Here is a 20,356-nt window from a genome sequence, read left to right on the forward strand (position 1 = left end):
AATGCAGTATTTATTACATCCACACATCTTTTTATTTTTTGTCTTTTTCATGCCTTGTAGATATAAAAATATTTACAGGAAATAAAGATAAACCCCTGAACAGCAAAAATGTCGCCGAGCAGATGAGGAAACATCACGAGGAGCGTGTTCTTCAGTAAGCGGTGATGGACTCGCTGGCGTCCAGGACGGGAGAGAGAGAGAGAGAAAAAGAGAGAGAGAGAGTCTACGCTGGGGACACACTGGACACCTCTGTCTTACTGGTGGACACTGATGAGGACTCATCATCTCCCAGTGGGTTCTTGCCACAGAACAGGGTTGTTAACATGCAGTTACGGAACTACAGGGAGAAAATGAGACACGGTGAGAGTCAGAGACAGTTCAGACACCCAGGACTCGTTCACATGACTACACCCACTTCCTACTCATCACACTGGACTTCCTGTACAGCTGGGACCCCTAACCCTTTACACCATTATTACAACGCAGAGGGTGTGTGTGTGTGGGGGGGGGGGGCTAAAAGAAAGAAAGAAAGAAAGAAAGAAAGAAAGAAAGAAAGAAAGAAACCCAAAAATCAATAAAGAGAGCAAGAAAGAAACTCGAAAGAAAGACAGAAAGAGACCAGACAGACACAAAAGAAAGAAAGAAACCTGAAATCAATAAAAGACAGCAAGAAACTTGAAAGAAAGAGACCAGACAGAAAGAAAGAAACTCAGAAAAAGAAAATAAACTCAAAAGAGAGAAAGAGACCAGACAGAAAGAAACTCAAAAGAAACCTGAAAGAAAAAGAGACCTGAAAGAAAGAGACCAGACAGAAAGAAAGAAACTCAAAAGAGAGAAAGAGACCAGACAGAAAGAAAAAAACTCAAAAGAGAGAAAGAGACCAGACAGAAAGAAAGACATAAGAAAGAAAGATCAGACAGAAAGAAAAAAACTCAAAAGAAAGAAACTTGAAAGAAAGAAAGAAAGAAAGAGACCAGACAGAAAGAAAAAAACCCCAAAAGAAACTCAAAAGAAAAAGAGACCTGAAAGAAAGAGACCAGACAGACAGAAAGAAACTCTAAAGAAAGAGATCCATGAGAAAGAGATCTGAAAAAAGAAAACAGAAAGAAAGAAACTCGAAAGAAAGAAAGACAACAGATAGACTCAAAAGAAAGAGAAAGAAAAACCCGAAATCAATAAAGAGAGCAAGAATCTTGACAAGAGACCCTAAAGAAAGAGACCCTAAATAAATAAATAAACCCGAAAGAAAGACTTGAAAGAGACAAGATAGGCGCAAAAGGAAAGAAAGAAAGACAGGACAGCTGTAAATTACAGGTTTACATCAATGAGCTTGTTCTAAAACATTATTGTTTCTATAGTAACAGCTTATTCACAAGTATCTGCATCATCTAAACATAATAATAATAATAATAATAAACATGTATATTTTTTAGAAAGTGTTGTTCAACTCCAAACATTTACAGAAGGAGTCTCCAGCGCCAGCTTTACATATTCTAATATGACAGGAAACAGAAGTTTACGCTTTCCTGTTTCTCAGGAATACTGTATATCTGCGTCTTATTAACTTCCAGAGGACGTGAGGGAGCGACTGTTTACAGCTGCTATAACATCAGGAGCCAGAACGGGAGCGGACTCATTTTAGAGACGTTCCTCAACACAACTATAAACGTCCGAGTCCATGTGGCATCGGGACCCATCACAGCACCGTCACTGATTATTTAACCCCCCCAGTGTTTTATTCTTTACATAAGTAACGTTAAAGCAAGTTAACATGTGTATGACCTGGATTTTATGGGAAATGTTGAAATAAATACACTCAAATTGAAACTTTTGAATTACATGCGCATGAATGAGCTAAAATTAGATGCCGGTGTGTTCTTAAATGTTGATAACGTACTAAAAATTGTGGTATCCGGGGCTAACCGGACATTTTCATCATGACTGTTGACTGCGTATTTAATTTTATGGGAACCTTAATGCATTATTATTATTATTATTATTATTAATTCCTGTGATTTGGACCTGTTTGTTGAGCAGCACGTAAATGATGGGGTTGAAGAGCGCTGAGCTCTTGGCGAAGAAGGCAGGGATGGCCATGAACTGTGCACTGAAGGCAGCTCCTTTGTTCAGGAAGATCCAGGCAGCGACGCTGGCGTAAGGAACCCACGCCACTAGAAAGCCCACCACCATCAGGATGACCATGCGCGTCACTTCCTTCTCGGCCTTCTGAGTGGAGGCCGACTCCTGCTGAGCGGCTGCGGCCTGGACAGGAAGAAGGAGAAGAATACGCATCATGACACTGTCCATTTTGTGTCTGAAAGCTGTGCAGTTCATTAACGACGTGCTATTCAGCCTTTTTCATCTCTGTAGCATCTCTTAAGATCTGGCTTCTTACCGCTTTGACGGTGCACACCAGTCGCCCCGTAGGTGAAGAAGATGACAGCGACGGGGAGAAAGAAGTGAACGATGAACATGTAGACAACGTAGGACTCGTTGTTGTATTTGGGGTTGAGGGTGTAGTAGTCCGGTCCGCACGAACACACTGCAGGCCTTCAGGAATGTACCTGATTATTGAGCGAGACACAACGGCGTCATGGATGCAAACGGCGCGCCTTTTGGCGGATGCCGCCTTTTTCACGGCTGTCTGGGGGACTTGTGTGAATCGTGCAGATCTCATCCGATGAGGTTTTTTTTTGGGGGGGGGGAGGGGCGTTGGAGTGTCTGATTATAATTTCATCAAAGTAAATTCTGTATTAAAATTACTAAACAAGCAAATGCCGTTACAGTCCATGAAACATAGGAAGTATAAGTATGACAAGAAAACAGTAAATCAGAAAGCTGCGCACGTAAAGCCAATTACGTAACTTGCGTAACTTACGCTGGACTTGATGGAAATCCTCGCGCGTGCAGTGAAGTGCAGCCAGCAGCAGATAATGGTGCGCAGCCAATTGGCTTTATGTGCGCAGCTTTCTGATTTACTGTTTTCTTCTCATACTTATACTTCCTGTGTTTCATGGACTGTAACGGCATTTGCTTGTTTAGTAATTTTAATACAGAATTTACTTTGATGAAATTATAATCAGACACTCCAACCCCCCCCCCCCCCCCCCCCCCCCCCCCCCCCCCCCACACAAAAAAAAAAAAAAAAAAACCTCATCGGATCTGCACGATTCACGCAAGTCCCCCCAGACAGCCGTGAAAAAGGCGGCATCCGCCAAAAGGCGCGCCGTTTGCATCCAATGGGCGTATCTAAATATCGTCATGACGATATCGTACCGTATAACATTCTACATTAGAACAAATCAGGAATAGATGAGTTTTCTAGAACAGCCTCAGAAAACCCTTATATTAGAATAAGCACGCTAACGTAATTCACAGTTATTCCACGAAATCGAGTCGTACATGAGCTGACAGACGTCTATAATCCATGTACGATGAGATTGAGTGGAATAACTGTTTAACTCTATCCACATTCGCTGGATTTTGAGAAACAGCATTTTTAATGTTATTTTTTGCAAATTTGATAAATAAAAACTTGATACAAAAACGTCCGACAAAATCATTTCTGCTTAACAAAACCGGTGAAATGACAGGAGCAGTTTGTGAAAAATGCTCTAATAATAATAATAATTCTTGAAAACTTTTTTAAAAATATACGTTCTTACCATCAAATACTTTCTTTCCATATTTTGTTGTTCTTTTTTTCGAGTCGAGTTTTTATTCCGTCCTTGGCTGGTTCAGCAACACGCTCCGCCATTTTGTTTTTCTCTGCTCATGGTGTATGAGCTGATATCCTAGTAGTAGAGTAGCCAATCAGAGCACGTGGTTGCTCATATCCGGTGAACGTGGATAGAAGAAAATGGCTTATATAATAACAGCAAACCCACTCTTCCATCTTGGGTGTCTATGAGCTCGTGTATGTGGAAGAAGGCAGACAGCTTCACTGTTCTTTGAGCGCATAGAGAAACGTGCTGAGAAAAACCTGACGTATCCCGTCCCATCATACATCGAAAAGTGTGTAATCGTTGACGTAGTGACGTTTTCTGCAACAAGATGTTTCTTTAAGGTTTATCGAAGGAGCCTCAGTGTCAGTGGAGGTAAAGGTGTAACACAGGGGTCTTCAATTAAAAGTCACTGAGGTCCAGTTATTAAATTTTGTCCAAGTAGAAGGTCCGACCCCGAAGTCCAGCTTGTGTCCTATAGCCTTCCCCTATGTCCACATTTTCATATGGTTTCAACAATATTTATTGTTCATTTCCAGTGCAGGAAATGAACTGAGTGCACAACTCTCTCTTTTACCATAAATAAAAGTCGTCCCAGGAAAATAAACTCAAGGCCTTTATTTCAGGTTAAAGAAAACAGAAACCTCAGAATAAAATAAATAAAAAAGTGCAAACAGAGTGGAATAACTCCTTTTTCTCTTAAAGTGCCATTCCACCATTGGATGTATTCTTTGGCATAAAATACAATATATTTTATGACAACATGACTAGACAGAGAAATCTTTTAGCTTCAAAATGATATATCAAACATAATTTTTTGACAACGACAAGTATATTAATTTTGCGACCAAAGTCACCTACCCTTTTAATTTCCGCGCGGTAGTGAAACGTGATGTCATCGGCAGGTTCCCCTTCTTGTGTACCACGTGTCGGTCTATGTTTAGACCAGGAAACCCCCAAAGTGAGAGAGTCATTTCTCCTCGTATATGGGGGCCAAAAAAATTGCGAAAAATTTTGAGTTAATCTTTCAGTTAGCTAGATTTATCGGTATTAGCTAGATTTATTGGTATTATTTTTATCATGTTCTATCCGCCATTGCTGATAATATGTGCCACGTCACACGGTACACAAGAAGGGGAACCTGCCGATGACATCACGCGCGGAAATTAAAAGGGTAGGTGACTTTGGTCGCAAAATTAATATACTTGTCGTTGTCAAAACATTATGTTTGATATATCATTTTGAAGCTAAAAGATTTCTCTGTCTAGTGATACCATTTATATATGTTGTCAAAATATATTGTATTTTATGCCAAAAAATACATCCAATGGTGGAATGGCACTTTAAATTAAAGAGGTCCCAACCTGAAGAACTGAAGGCCTACACTTCAAGTAAAAAAGTCAACTCAGAAAACATTAACTAAAAAGTGCAAACAGAGCATCGACTTCACATTTTCTCTTCTTTGTTCTTAAAATAAGGAGGTCCCAGCCTAAAAAAATGAGGGCCTAGTTTTCAAGAAAAAAAAAGTCCACATCTTCAGAAAACAAGTGGATTTTTTTGGGGGAAATGCAAACAGAACATTTTTCTTTGAACTTTTCTCTTTTAATTCTTCTTTTACTTTTCTTAATGAGAAAAACGGGCATGTGGCTGACCTGCCAGTAATTTAAATCTTGGTTGGAATGGAGTTAGTGCCATTCTCATGCAGATATGCAGGTGTTCATTGTTGAGCCTAGAACGGTACTTGGTTTTGAGTGTTCATAGTGGAAAAAGCTGACTCACAGCTGTAAGTCGATCCAAACATAGTCAAGGTGTGCAGTGCTCCTTTGGTTAGACCAGGGAACACACTCTCAGGCTACATCCACACGACAACGGCAACGAGATGTTATTTAAAAATATATCGCGTCCAAATGGGCAACGGATCAGTAAAATATCAGGTCCATATGGCAACGCAACGCTTGCTGAAAACGATGCAATACACATGCCACACCTCTAGGGGCGCTGTAAGACGGTCCCTTCAGAGACACCAGAACAATAGAAGTAGTAAGGACGCATGCGCATAAACTATTATGCGCGAGACTTCATATTAGCCACAAAGTCAGGAAAATCTGTTCGTAAAATTACATTATAATGACCAAATACAATGAAAAGTATTTTTCCAGTCTCACCTGTGAAAGGTAATCCCATGTGATCTCGTTTGGACGGCAAACCTGTTGGTACAGTTAAACGCAGCTAATCTTTATTCTCCGCTTTGACCTATCCAATATGGCGGCGAGGATGACGTATGATTCTACGCGGAAGGCGGGGTCTTTAATGGTCCGGAATAAATTGAATGCTACACGTTGATGGATTAATTTGTTGTTTCTCACCTGTGAAAGGTAATCCCATGTGATCTCGTTTGGACGGTAAACCTGTTGGTACAGTTAAACGCAGCTAATCTTTATTCTCCGCTTTGACCTATCCAATATGGCGGCGAGGATGACGTATGATTCTACGCGGAAGGCGGCGTCTTTAATGGTCCGAAATAAATTGAATGCTACACGTTGATGGATTAATTTGCTCTTCTACGCCCTTTTTGAGGAATGTATTGTAGGACTTAAACCAACATCTGAAGAGGTGAGATCGTTCCTTTTTTTCCCTATTTTTGCTGGCGGGATTGACTCTGCCCTAAGGGCTATTCTCTCTCTCTCTCTCTCTCTCTCTCTCTCACTTTGCACCATTACACAATAAATATTCACAGTGAAAATATTTTGTAAGCGCGTTTCATGAACCAAGTTATAGGATTTGTTGACAACTCGCATCGAGTTCGTTACACTTCTACCCGGCGTGAAGCACTCACAGTCATGTGGTTGTGACGTCATCGTAAACAAATCCGTTCTACTCATCCAGACGACTTCACAACAGCAACGTTGCCAGATCTTTCCACTCTGGAACCCGTTCTCAAAAAGATTGCGTTTTGGGCACCCAAAACGCCGGTGCCGTGTGGACGCCAGGCCTAAATGATAAGCAATTGTATCGGAGTCACCTGAATCCGTTGCTGTGTGGACAAGGCCTCAGAAACAGTCTGTAACCAGAAAGTAGCAGGGTCAGTTGTCTCAAAATGCTCTCATAATGCAGCATTTCCTTGCAGATCAATGTCTCAGCAACGGCGTTTAAGCACTCCTTCACAACTGTCCCATCACTAAATGTTTTTTTTATGTTGCCCCAAAATCCACGCTACTTTTAAGGAACATTCGTTTGCACGTTGCTGGGCTGTAAATGTATGTGTGATGAGTCGGGTAGATCTGTCATACTGTGCTTGCAGTTGGGTTATTTTGCGGGCCCTCAGCTCGGACTTCAGGGGATAACTCTGCTCAAAAGAGCTGTGCTTCGTTTCGTAGTGGCGCTTCACGTTGCCGCTTTTAATTAATGCCACGTTTTCGGAGCATATGAGGCACACTGGTTTTGAACTGCTCGCCGGAAGAATGAACCATCCATTCATCTTTAAAACAACGATTTTCCTTGTCTACTTTCCGCCGCCCTTTGGAGCAAGCCATGTTGTCTCGGTCGGTTGTCTCTGAACTTAACTCTCTTCCTCTCTGCTTGTTGCTGTGCTGTGGTGCGCTGGGTAAACTAACGATTTTATTGGCTCAACTGAGTGAAGCTATTGTCGTATTAACTGGAGTAGCAGCGCCCGCTGTCAATAGCCACGACCGTCCAAAATAATGCTCCATGAAAATTACTTAATCTCGTGAATTTACCATTGGTCACGGGTCCGGACAGAACCATCACTGGGTCCAGATCCGGACCGAGGTCCGCCATTTGGTGATGCCTGGTGTAACATTTTGGACAGCTTGTAGTACTTGAGTCCAGGACTCGGACTCGAGTCCAACTCGGGCCCTAATTTTAAGAACTCGTGCCTTGACTCGGACTCGTAAATTGGAGACGAGGACTTGGATTTTTTCCTTATTTTTTGTAACGTACCATAATAATTTGGCAGAAGATATTTATCTCATCTCATCTCATTATCTGTAGCCGCTTTATCCTGTTCTACAGGGTCGCAGGCAAGCTGGAGCCTATCCCAGCTGACTACGGGCGAAAGGCGGGGTACACCCTGGACAAGTCGCCAGGTCATCACAGGGCTGACACATAGACACAGACAACCATTCACACTCACATTCACACCTACGCTCAATTTAGAGTCACCAGTTAACCTAACCTGCATGTCTTTGGACTGTGGGGGAAACCGGAGCACCCGGAGGAAACCCACGCGGACACGGGGAGAACATGCAAACTCCACACAGAAAGGCCCTCGCCGGTCACGGGGCTCGAACCCAGGACCTTGCTGTGAGGCGACAGCGCTAACCACTACACCACCGTGCCGCCAGAAGATATTTATATCTACATTAATTTTGTACTAATTTTGTGGAAGAGTGTCACACCTGTGCGCCTTGGCGTGTGCATCAGATAGACTCTCGGGCGCTCCGGACAGCGCGCATGCCAAGCGGACTCTTGTGCACACCGTAAACGACTCGCACCTGCACAGGATTAAGGCGTAATCAGCGCGCCTGTATAAAAACTGCGAAAACATACTTCCTTTGCGAAGTATTGAGTTGCATTGCTGATACATTACCGAGCCTTATTTCCTTGTTTGGTTTCCTGATCCCTGATTTCCTGTTTCTCGTCTTTGATTCTGCCGAGTCTCCGATAGCCTGTTTGTGCCTCGCTCGACCGATTGCCTGTTTCACTGTTTTAGGATTTTGCCTGCCGTTCTGGATTGTTTGCCATCTTCACTTGTATTAATAAACGCACCTTCTGCACTTACATCCGTCTCCCAACCATCTCTGACAGAATACTGCACACTCCCTGATAAAGAGAAGCACATTCACCTGTTCAGGAACAAACTCGTGTTAATGGCGCTGAAACAGACACCGTTCATGGTCTGGTTGGAGTCTCGTTCTCAGACTCGACTCGATGTTTTTTTTTAATGACTCAGATCTGACTCGGACTTGAACAGTAGGGACTCGAGACTGGACTCAGACTCGAAGTTTAGTGACGTGACTACGACACTGTCTTCAGGACAAAGGAGTTCACGCTTTGCGGTTGCTCAGTAACATGACAAGCTGCGTTTTTTTCGTCTTACTAACGGTTTAAGACAAAGAAAAAGAAAGTCTGGTGAAGGATCGACTGTTTATAGCTGCTGTAATGTTAGGGAGAACTGGAACTTCTGTCGCATGTCCCAGACCCGGTGAAATGTAACTGAATTGTCTTGGCCAGCCCTAAGGGTCCCATCTGCATCTCATCATTGCTGAGGAGTGTGCTCCCATCACCCAATCAAGCATCCAGCCAGAGCAGGTCATGATATATTTTACCATATTAACATGCCATTGTTGTGTGTTATGCCTGATGTAAAGACTCTCGTCTCTGCGAGCCTACCACACAGATTTAATACTTGTCATTTTTAGGGCATACCTAACAACGTGTTTTCTTTCTCTCTCTCCCCCCCCCAATCTGTCCCTCTGAGTTACATGTCGGTCCTGGGATTGAGATGCTGGCCTCTTCTGCCCCTCGGACCTGCTTGATCCATCCTGGTGCCCTGTGTCTGGTCGGAGTTTTATCGCACCGCTCCTGTGAAGGACGGCCCCATGAGGACAGTTGAGGGTTATACCTGTTAAAACTGTTAATATTATAGTCAGGCTGTCTGTTGTTGCCCAAATCAAATCAAATCAAATCAAATCAAATCAAGTTTATTTGTATAGCGCTTTTAACAATAAACATTGTCGCAAAGCAGCTTTACAGAATTTGAACGACTTAAAACATGAGCTAATTTTATCCCTAATCTATCCCCAATGAGCAAGCCTGTGGCGACGGTGGCAAGGAAAAACTCCCTCAGACGACATGAGGAAGAAACCTCGAGAGGAACCAGACTCAAAAGGGAACCCATCCTCATTTGGGCAACAACAGACAGCCTGACTATAACATTAACAGTTTTAACAGGTATAACCCTCAACTGTCCTCATGGGGCCGTCCTTCACAGGAGTGGGGCGATAAAACTCCGACCAGACACAGGGCACCAGGATGGATCAAGCAGGTCCGAGGGGCAGAAGAGGCCAGCATCTCAATCCCAGGATCAACATGTAACTCAGAGGGACAGATTGGGGGGGGGGAGAGAGAGAGAGAGAGAGAGAGAGAGAGAGAGAGAGAGAGAGAAAGAAAACACGTTGTTAGGTATGCCCTAAAAATGACAAGTATTAAATCAGTGTGGTAGGCTCGCAGAGACGAGAGTCTTTACATCAGGCATAATACACAACAATGGCATGTTAATATGGTAAAATATATCATGACCTGCTCTGGCTGGATGCTTGATTGGGTGATGGGAGCACATCCTCCATCCCAAATGAGGATGGGTTCCCTTTTGAGTCTGGTTCCTCTCGAGGTTTCTTCCTCATGTCGTCTGAGGGAGTTTTTCCTTGCCACCGTCGCCACAGGCTTGCTCATTGGGGATAGATTAGGGATAAAATTAGCTCGTGTTTTAAGTCGTTCAAATTCTGTAAAGCTGCTTTGCGACAATGTTTATTGTTAAAAGCGCTGTACAAATAAACTTGACTTGATTTGTTTCATTGCTGTTCCTCAACATTAAAAAGTACACTCAGCGGCCACTTTAATAGGAACATGTTGTTGATTCTAAGACCCTTGTTCTTGGCTGCAGGAGTGGAACCCAAAGTGTTGTTCTGTTCTGCTGTTGCATGCGGAGATGCTTTTCTGCTCACCACGGTTGTAAAGAGTGATTATATGAGTTACTATATCCTTCCTGGCAAAAAACAAACAAACCTCGAACCAATCGGTCCATTTTCCTCGGATCTCTCTTATCAACAAGGCGTTTGGTTTTTTCCACCCACAGAACTGTCGCTCACTCACTCGATGTTTGCACCATTCTGTGTAAACTCTCGAGACTGTTGCTTGTGTGTGAAAACCCCAGGAGATCAGCAGTTTCTGAAACACTCAAACCAGCAGTCCATCTGGCTCAAACCACAGTGAAAGAAAGTCATGCTTTGAGATCACAATTTTTCCCGTTCTGCTGCTTGAACACTGAACATTAACTGAAGCTCTGGATTTGTATCTGCTTGATATCATGCATCAAAAAAAAAAAAAAACACCAGTGTGTGTGTCGTTATAGTGTAATAATCAATGAGGTGGTGTAATGCGGCTTGACAAAGTCGCAGATTTTGTTCTTTTTTTGCCGACATTAGGGCAGTGGTTCTTACCTGGACCAGCCGATGAGAGGAGGGGCAGCACAGGCCATAGCCATGAACCAGGTGAACGCGACTCCTCCAAACGCATGAGTAGATGTGAATTTGAAGCTTCCCATTGGCTTACAGACCACAATATATCTCTCAATAGCCAGGACAACTAATGACCAAAGCGCTACCTCACCTGGAGAAGATAAATCAGAGTTACGGTTATGTATCAGGGACGAAGATTTACCTGTGTTGTAAATATCCAAGAAGGATCTACACTACCGTTCAAAAGTTTGGGGTCACCTAGACAGTTTTGCGTTTTCCATGAAAAGTCACACTTTTATTTCCCACCATAAGTTGTAAAATGAATAGAAAATATAGTCGAGACATTTTTCTGGCCATTTTGAGCATTTAATCGACCCCACAAATGTGATGCTCCAGAAACTCAATCTGCTCAAAGGAAGGTCAGTTTTATAGCTTCTCTAAAGAGCTCAACTGTTTTCAGCTGTGCTAACATGATTGTACAAGGGTTTTCTAATCATCCATTAGCCTTCTGAGGCAATGAGCAAACACATTGTACCATTAGAACACTGGAGTGAGAGTTGCTGGAAATGGGCCTCTATACACCTATGGAGATATTGCACCAAAAACCAGACATTTGCAGCTAGAATAGTCATTTAGCACATTAGCAATGTATAGAGTGGATTTCTGATTAGTTTAAAGTGATCTTCATTGAAAAGAACAGTGCTTTTCTTTCAAAAATAAGGACATTTCAAAGTGACCCCAAACTTTTGAACGGGAGTGTATGCTAGCGCTCACCTCCCAGAGTAGCCATGAAACCTTCAACGGCGCAGCCAATCGCCCCAAAATAAAAGTAGCCATTAACCGCTGAAGTGATGGTGATGGTGAACCCGAAGAGGACCATGATCAACCCGGCCAAAGCCAGGTTCACTAGGATGTAGTTAAGTGGCTGGCGGAGCTTCTTGTGCTGCGCTGTGACCAACAGCGTCAAAGTGTTGATGGGGAAACCGAAGATGATCAGAAAGAACATGTAGACGGCCAGCAGTCTGAACTGCCACTTCTCTGCTAAATAGTACTGCTCGTACAAGAACGGGCTGCGTACCAGCCCTGTGCGGTTACTCATGGGGATGTAGAAGTTTTCCCCCTCAAACCCGTGCAGGTCCGACATACTGTATCTACAACCGCGTCAGCACAGGATACAAAACGCCTTTTTCTCCAGCTTCTGTTTGCACTACTGTGTCTTTGTCTATACGCTGCCCAAACTGAGGTATTTATACCCTGATTAAGGGGACTTGAGCAGATTAGCAGAAAAAGTGTGTAAATGTGATCAGGAAAGGAGGCTGAGAGGTGGCAGATTGAGGGCTAAGCCGATGGAGCTTCTTTATAAGGTGCTAAACGTGATCCTTGGCTTCTAAGGAGAGGCATGAGGGATTTTCGTTGCATTCTGTAACACCGTTATAAATGTACAGAAAAAAAAAGTGTCAATATTTTATGCAGGAAAAAAAAAGCTGTGGGTATAACTTTCAGTTCATGTTTTGTTGCTACTTCCAAGCTCATGGTATACCATCATTTATAGACTGGATGTTGTTCGGTTTTTAAAAAAGGATCCATCAGGAATAAAAAGGTCTTTAATGCTAGTAATGGCATAATAACCATAATGACAATTTGTCCTTCTGAGTATAAATTTTTGGATTTATTTATTTTCCACAAAGTGTAAAAAGGCACTGCAAAATATTATTATTCTAATTTAAATCCATCCCCTACTCCAAGCTTGCTTATTTATTTATTTGTTTGTTTATTTATTTGGTGGTTTAACAGACAGACGTTTTAAATCTCTAAATATTACGACACGTGCCTGGAAACCTTAACTAAAACAGTCATACAGTTGCACATTTCATGGAGCTAACGTTTCCGTTCATGCGCTTGTCATACGTGCAAGCGTTTATTTATTCTCGACTCCAGGAGAACCGGTTTGATCCTGAGCGACGATTACTGTCCGTGTGTCTTGTTTCATGCGTTGGTCCTTTTCAGGGTGTATTCCCGTCTCAAGCGCAGCGCTCCTGGGATACGCTCTGGGTTCGCTGCCACCCTGACCAGGATCAAATCTCTTACTGATGATGAACGGATGAATAAAATAGGAGTAAAATAAAAATGCATTCAAGTCAGAGTATGAAGTGAGTTATGATAATACCAAAAAAAATAATCTGTGCAGTGTCTTTTTGCATCATGTTTAAAATAATTTATTAATACAATAATGTATTATATGCAACATATACTTTTGAAAAATTAACTGATTAATAAAACAAAAACACGCTTATTCAAAGAAAACAAAATTTTAATCTCCTCTGTTCATGTTGCTCAGGTCACGCAGCACATACCTTAGTTTCTTTTCCTAACTTGTTATACATGAATAAAACTCATTCTACGGAAGCCGAGAGAGGCCCTTCATATAATCTTTTTTTTTTATTCACCTTGTTATCCCGAGATATAATGACATAATTAATTCAGGATCTCGAGAAAACAACACAACTAATTCGAGATCTCGAGAAAACAAAACAATTATTTCATGATCTCGAGAAAACAGCTGAGATTTCTAGCAGACTTAATGCAATCTCTCCCTGTGTCAACCCCTGATCAGAATATTGCCTTATTAGGTGATCGATTATTCCAGACATTCTAATGACCAAAGTTGCGTCTATACAGAATGAGAAATAGCCCCAAACTCAGCATATCACAAGTCTCTTGGCGCACCTGAATGAACCATTTCTCAGCTGTTTACTCGAGATCATGAAATAATTGTTTTGTTTTCTCGAGATCTCGGAATAACGGTTTTGTTTTCTCGAAATCTCGAATTAGTTGTGTTGTTTTCTCAAGATCCTGAATTAATTATGTCGTTATCTCGGGATAACAAGGTGAATAAAAAAAAGGATTATATGAAGGGCCTCTCTCGGCTTCTGTAGCATATCACAAGTCTCTTGGCGCACCTGAATGAACCATTTCTCAGCTCTTTACTTGAGATCACGGAATAATTGTTTTGTTTTCTCGAGATCTCGAAATAACGGTTTTGTTTTCTCGAGATCTCGAAATAACGGTTTTGTTTTCTCAAGATCTCGAATTAGTTGTATTGTTTTCTCAAGATCCTGAATTAATTATGTCGTTATCTCGGAGTAACGGTTTTGTTTTCTCGAGATCTCAAAATAACGGTTTTGTTTTCTCGAGATCTCGAATTAGTTGTGTTGTTTTCTCGAGATCCTGAATTAATTATGTCGTTATCTCGGAATAACGGTTTTGTTTTCTCGAGATCTCGAAATAACGGTTTTGTTTTCTCGAGATCTCGAAATAACGGTTTTGTTTTCTCGAGATCTCGAATTAGTTGTATTGTTTTCTCGAGATCCTGAATTAATTATGTCGTTATCTCGGAGTAACGGTTTTGTTTTCTCGAGATCTCAAAATAATTGTTTTGTTTTCTCGAGATCTCGAAATAACGGTTTTGTTTTCTCAAGATCTCGAATTAGTTGTATTGTTTTCTCGAGATCCTGAATTAATTATGTCGTTATCTCGGAGTAACGGTTTTGTTTTCTCGAGATCTCGAAATAACGGTTTTGTTTTCTCAAGATCTCGAATTAGTTGTATTGTTTTCTCGAGATCCTGAATTAATTATGTCGTTATCTCGGAATAACAGTTTTGTTTTCTCAAGATCTCGAAATAACGGTTTTGTTTTCTCGAGATCTCGAAATAACGGTTTTGTTTTCTCGAGATCTCGAATTAGTTGTATTGTTTTCTCGAGATCCTGAATTAATTATGTCGTTATCTCGGAGTAACGGTTTTGTTTTCTCGAGATCTCAAAATAACGGTTTTGTTTTCTCAAGATCTCGAAATAACGGTTTTGTTTTCTCAAGATCTCGAATTAGTTGTATTGTTTTCTCGAGATCCTGAATTAATTATGTCGTTATCTCGGAGTAACGGTTTTGTTTTCTCGAGATCTCGAAATAACGGTTTTGTTTTCTCGAGATCTCGAATTAGTTGTATTGTTTTCTCAAGATCCTGAATTAATTATGTCGTTATCTCGGAATAACGGTTTTGTTTTCTCGAGATCTCGAATTAGTTGTGTTGTTTTCTCGAGATCCTGAATTAATTATGTCGTTATCTCGGAATAACGGTTTTGTTTTCTCGAGATCTCGAAATAACGGTTTTGTTTTCTCGAGATCTCGAAATAACGGTTTTGTTTTCTCGAGATCTCGAATTAGTTGTGTTGTTTTCTCGAGATCCTGAATTAATTATGTCGTTATCTCGGAATAACGGTTTTGTTTTCTCGAGATCTCGAATTAGTTGTGTTGTTTTCTCAAGATCCTGAATTAATTATGTCATTATATCGGGATAACAAGGTGAATAAAAAAAAAGGATTATATGAAGGGCCTCTCTCGGCTTCCATACATTACGCATCAGCACAGCGTCTTTTCCTCCCCCCCACTCCTTTGTCTAGAAGACACACACACACCTCCTTTACCTTCTTCCACCATTTCCCACTTCAATCCTGTTCACTAAATTAGACTTTAAACCAGCACGGTCAGAGATTACCCGCCTGATCTTACACGTCTGTCAATCAGATTTAAATTGTTCTTGAAACAGGAATCAAGTGTCGTCAGTCCAAAAGAGTTTATCATCTGGGCTTTGAGCTTGAGCCATTAATTAGCAGGTGTTAGAGCTCGTTATAGCCACAGATTAACCTTGTGTGTGAAGTGTTGGGTGGGATACTGAGGATAACGTCAGGCAAAGTTTTATACACACACACCGACACACAGCCCAAGCTCTTTCTTGATGAGAAAAGACCCTGGAGTGCACTTTTGTTTCGATGTTTAAAGGGTTAAACAAATCAACAAAACCTTACATTCATTTTAAAAGAACTTCGACTGCACATTCTGATTTGAAAATGGATTAGGATTAAGATGGATTGTTCTACGGTCAGTGTAGGTAGTTTAAAAAAAAAGGATCACAATTCAACCATAATGAAAGCTTTTCTCATAAAAATGTGATAAAATGTTAGCATTTTGTGTTTTTTTTTTTGGACGCCTATCGTTCTGGATTAGGATGGATGATTCGGTCAATAGTCAGCGTGATAGAGACGACTTACCTCTAGCTCGTGTATGCATGTAGTGTAAGGTGAGATGCAGATTATAAAATGTGAGGCTTTTGCTCTAACAGATGGCTTTTGACGCTGAATAAACGAATGAAGTGTAAATAAAGCAGTGGACTGCGTACGATGGTGTAATGGGATTCATCAGTGCAGATTTACAAGAAGAAGAGTTTCATGAAATATATTTAACTTTCTCTCAACCTTAAGAACTAAACGTGTTCATTTAGTGGATAAACATAGGACTGAAATAGAAAGTGAGTAACTAGAACATTGAAGGGATTAATAACTTCAACGATGGGCTAATTAATAAATACATACATGCATATACAGTATACAACACCATACCATAACACAATATATTTCGAACTGAAATGCAAATTCTTCAACCAACACACTTTTGCTAGAAATTCTCTGGCGAACTTTTATTCCTGACGCTGCCTGTTTTGCTGCCGTGAGCCAATCAGGCGCTCGGCTTGCTTTACGTTACTCACTCAGGAACGTCCGTCACAGCACCTCTCCGATCCTAGAAAGCACCTCGTCTTTTAAAAAGCTCTGCAGGTCTGTTGAAGGATCGTCCAGATCAAGGCTAAGGAACTTCTCCACCACGTTTTCGCACCTGAGCACAAAGACGGAAGCTAGAACGATACGGCTGGATCGACATGGAGATTTCGGTACTGATCATGTTTTACGTGAACCTACACCCACCGGCCACTTTATTAGAAAGGAACACCCGTACATCCACCTGCTGTTTTATGCAGTTCTCTAAATCAGCACAATGCATAAAATCACACGTTGTGTCTGAAATCACTCACTACATAGTGAGTTTGCCGTTCTGTCGTGCTGTCCGAATGTACTAGTGCATCTCAGAAAATTAGAATATTGTGAAAAAGTTCAAAATTTCCCTCAGTTATTTAAGAAAGTGAAAATGTTATATATTATAGACTCATTACACATAAACTAAAATGTTTCAAGCATTTTTCTATTTTAATTTTAATCAGTATGGTATACAGTACAAAAACATAAAAAAAATCTCAAAATATTAGAATATCTCATTTCGAGTTTGAGTAAAACAGTATGAACACAGTGTATCTCTCGGTCTAGTTCAGTACACACAACCGCAGTCATGGAGAAGACTGCTGACTTGACTGTTGTCCAGAAGATGATCACTGATGCCCTCCACAAGGAGGGTAAGCCACAAAAGGTCATCGCTGAAAAGAGTGGCTGGAAAAGGTGCACAAGCAACAGGGATGGCTGCAGTCTTGAGAGGATTGTCAAGAAAAGTTGATTCAAGAACTTGAGAGAGCTTCACAAGGAGTGGACTGAGGCTGGTGTCAGTGTATCAAGACCCATCACGAACAGACATCTTCAAGAAAGGGGATACAACTTTCTCATTCCTAATATCAAGCTACTCCTGAGCCAGAGACAATGTCAGAAGTGTCTTATCTGGGCTAAGGAGAGAAAGAAATGGACCGTTGCTCAGTGGTCCAAAGTCCTCTTTTCAGATGAAAGTACATTTTGCATTTAATTTGGAAATCACGGTTCTAGAGTCTGGAGGAAGAGTGGAGAGGCACAGAATCTGAGGTGTTTGAAGCCCAGTGTGAAGTTTCCACAGTCTGTGATGATTTGGGGTGCCATGTCATCTGCTGGTGTTGGTCCACTGTATTTTATCAAGTCCAAAGTCAACACAGCCATCTACCAGGAGATTTTAGAGCACTTCATGCTTCCATCTGCTGACGAGCTTTTTGGAGATGCTGATTTCCTTTTCCAGCAGGACTTGGCACCTACCCACAGTGCCAAAACTACTACCAAATGGTTTGCTGACCATGATATTACTGTGTTTGATTGGCCAGCCAACTTGCCTGACCTGAACCCCAGAGAGAATCTATGGGGTATTGTCAAGAGGAAGATGAGAAACACCCGACCCAAAAATACAGATACGCTGAAGGCCACTATCAAAGCAACCTGGGCTTCAATAACACCTCAGCAGTGCCACAGACTGATCACCTCCATGCCACACCGCATTGATACAGTAATTCATGGTAAAGGAGCCCCAACCAAGTATTGAGTGTATAAATGAATATACTTTTCAGAAGTTGGACATTTCTGTATTGTAAATCCTTTTTTTGATTGATCTTAGGGAATATTCTAATAATTTGAGATACTGGATTTCTGATTTTCATGAGCTATAAGCCATAATCATCAAAATTAAAACAAAAAAGGCTTTAAATATTTCACTTTACATGTAATGAATATAGAATATATGAAAGTTTACCTTTTGGAATTAAATTATGAAAAAAAGGAACTTTTTCATGGTATTCTAATTTTTTGAGATGCACTAGTATAGTGAGAATTATTACACCCTATATAGTGGGTTCACAGTATCCCACAATGCATCATGAAAAGTAGGGTACAACCGATGGGCACTAACCAAGCAATATATACCATCATGCACTGCAGTCGCGCATTTTCACAGAGTTGTAGAAGCTGTTTCATAAGGAGCGTTAAGGACTTTAGATTGAGTACAGCAGTAGTTTGTTTTTCCTGATGGCAACCGGCATGAGACAAATTTATAAACTGCGGCGTGAAAATGGCAATAACATTGTAATGTGTCAGGGTGAATGGACGGAGGAAGAAACACATTATAAAAGACATTCAAGTACAATTAAAAATAGTAAGAGGATAGAAAATAAGCTAAACTAGAATAAGACAGATAAAATACAAGAATAAAAGCCTCAAATTTGATTGAATAAAAGGCAGCAGCAAAGAAGAAAGTATTCAGCCGTGATTTAAAGGAGAACTGAAGGCAAATTTTTATCATCAAAATTCTATTTCTCTCATTTTATTAAATATCGAAATGCATGTTTGATCGCTATTTTGTCGCTGCTATAGCAAGTTCTGAGTGTTTGAAATACGCTCTGTAATATATCAGTCCGTATGTCAAAGCGATGGCTGTAAACGAGATGCGTTGAGACCTGTGCGAGACATCGTAGGACGGGAGTAAAACGTACAGCGGAAATCAAAGTGACAGACATCTGCCGACGTTGTCAAAAGCCACGCGCGCCCTCTTTCGAATGCTGACGTAATCAAGCCGGAAGTTTTGTTTTTGATTGCAATCAGGAAAGTTTGAAAAAAGTTGGCAGTAATCATCATTTAAACTTATTTTTGTGCAATACTTCGTTTGGAAAACAGTTTTCAAAATGGCGGCGCTGACACCTGGCTGACACTTCACGTTTCGAAGTCTCGCACAAGTCTCGTGAAGATCGCGTGGATAAGCGACGCCTGCCGTGGACCAAACGAACTAAATTCAACACGGCTAAAAACCAAATAGGCCGATAAGTATAATATTTAATTGTGATCACAGTCACGATATAAGGTTACTAAAACCGAAAACGTAGTTGAATAACACGTTAATTAAGAAATAAAGCAAGTTTAAAACTGACTTCAGTTCTCTTTTACACTGCAAAAAATATCTTAGCAAGTGAAAATATCTTGAAAATAGTTGAAACGATCTCGCATTTCCTATTAGAAGAATACAAGACACCAGTTCTGAGATTATTAAACCTAGTTCTAGATTGCAACCAACTTATTCTAAGATGTCTTATCGAGTAAAATGATCTGTCCATGCAGCAAAATCATTTCACTAGTGTTGTCATTTTTTTCCTCAAATTCAGTTTTCAATTTTTTGCAGTGTAAAAGAATTGAAAGATGCCGGGACTTTGTATTGATTAATGTGGGAAACACTGTACGTGCAGGATAATATGGATTTATCACAAAAATACTGTACATACATGTATTTATTATTTTGAACGAAAACCCACCAGCCGACTGATCCGGCACGTTTTAATTGTGCGACAGTAATGACGCGGCAGAGTCGTGGCCGACAAGTGTTTTTTCATTTTACCAATGAGCTCATTATATATTCCTCTATATAGTGAGTAGAGAGTAGTGAACGAGTGATTTCGGACACAGCTAAGCAGATACGAATCAAGAGCTTCAGTTCATGTTCACAATGTTCAAACATCAGAACAGGAAAATCGTGATCTCACAGTGAAGTGTGACTTTCTTTCTTTCACTGCGGTATGGGTGTCGGTTTGAGCCAGATGAGTATTTTTGGTTTGAGTGTTTCACAACCTGCTGATCTCCTCCTGGGGTTTTCACACACAGCAGTCTCTAGAGTTTACACAGAATGGTGCGGAAAACAAAAAACATTTTTTGAGTTAAGTGAGCGACAGTTCTGTGGGTGGAAAGTGAACAAACGCCTTGTT

General features: G+C 41.0%; 2 protein-coding genes across 2 annotated transcripts in view; both read right to left on the minus strand.

Annotated features, from left to right (window-relative positions):
* Positions 1–223: 223 nt before the first annotated feature.
* LOC132864362 (green-sensitive opsin-3-like) lies at positions 224–12,125 on the minus strand. Its single transcript, XM_060897776.1, is given in 7 exon segments — positions 224–337; positions 2,023–2,262; positions 2,396–2,422; positions 2,424–2,540; positions 2,543–2,564; positions 10,964–11,132; positions 11,756–12,125. Coding segments are annotated over 7 exon segments (1,059 nt in total).
* A 4,470-nt stretch (positions 12,126–16,595) lies between these two features.
* Positions 16,596–20,356, minus strand: part of msh5 (mutS homolog 5) — a 75,046-nt gene continuing 71,285 nt past the window's right edge. The window contains exon 24 of the mRNA XM_060898210.1: positions 16,596–16,707. Coding sequence (XP_060754193.1) covers positions 16,596–16,707 — 112 coding nt within the window. The remainder of the gene's footprint in view (positions 16,708–20,356) is intronic.

The sequence above is a fragment of the Neoarius graeffei genome, chromosome 17 (assembly GCF_027579695.1).
Source record: "Neoarius graeffei isolate fNeoGra1 chromosome 17, fNeoGra1.pri, whole genome shotgun sequence".
NCBI classification, from domain to species: Eukaryota; Metazoa; Chordata; class Actinopteri; order Siluriformes; family Ariidae; genus Neoarius; species Neoarius graeffei.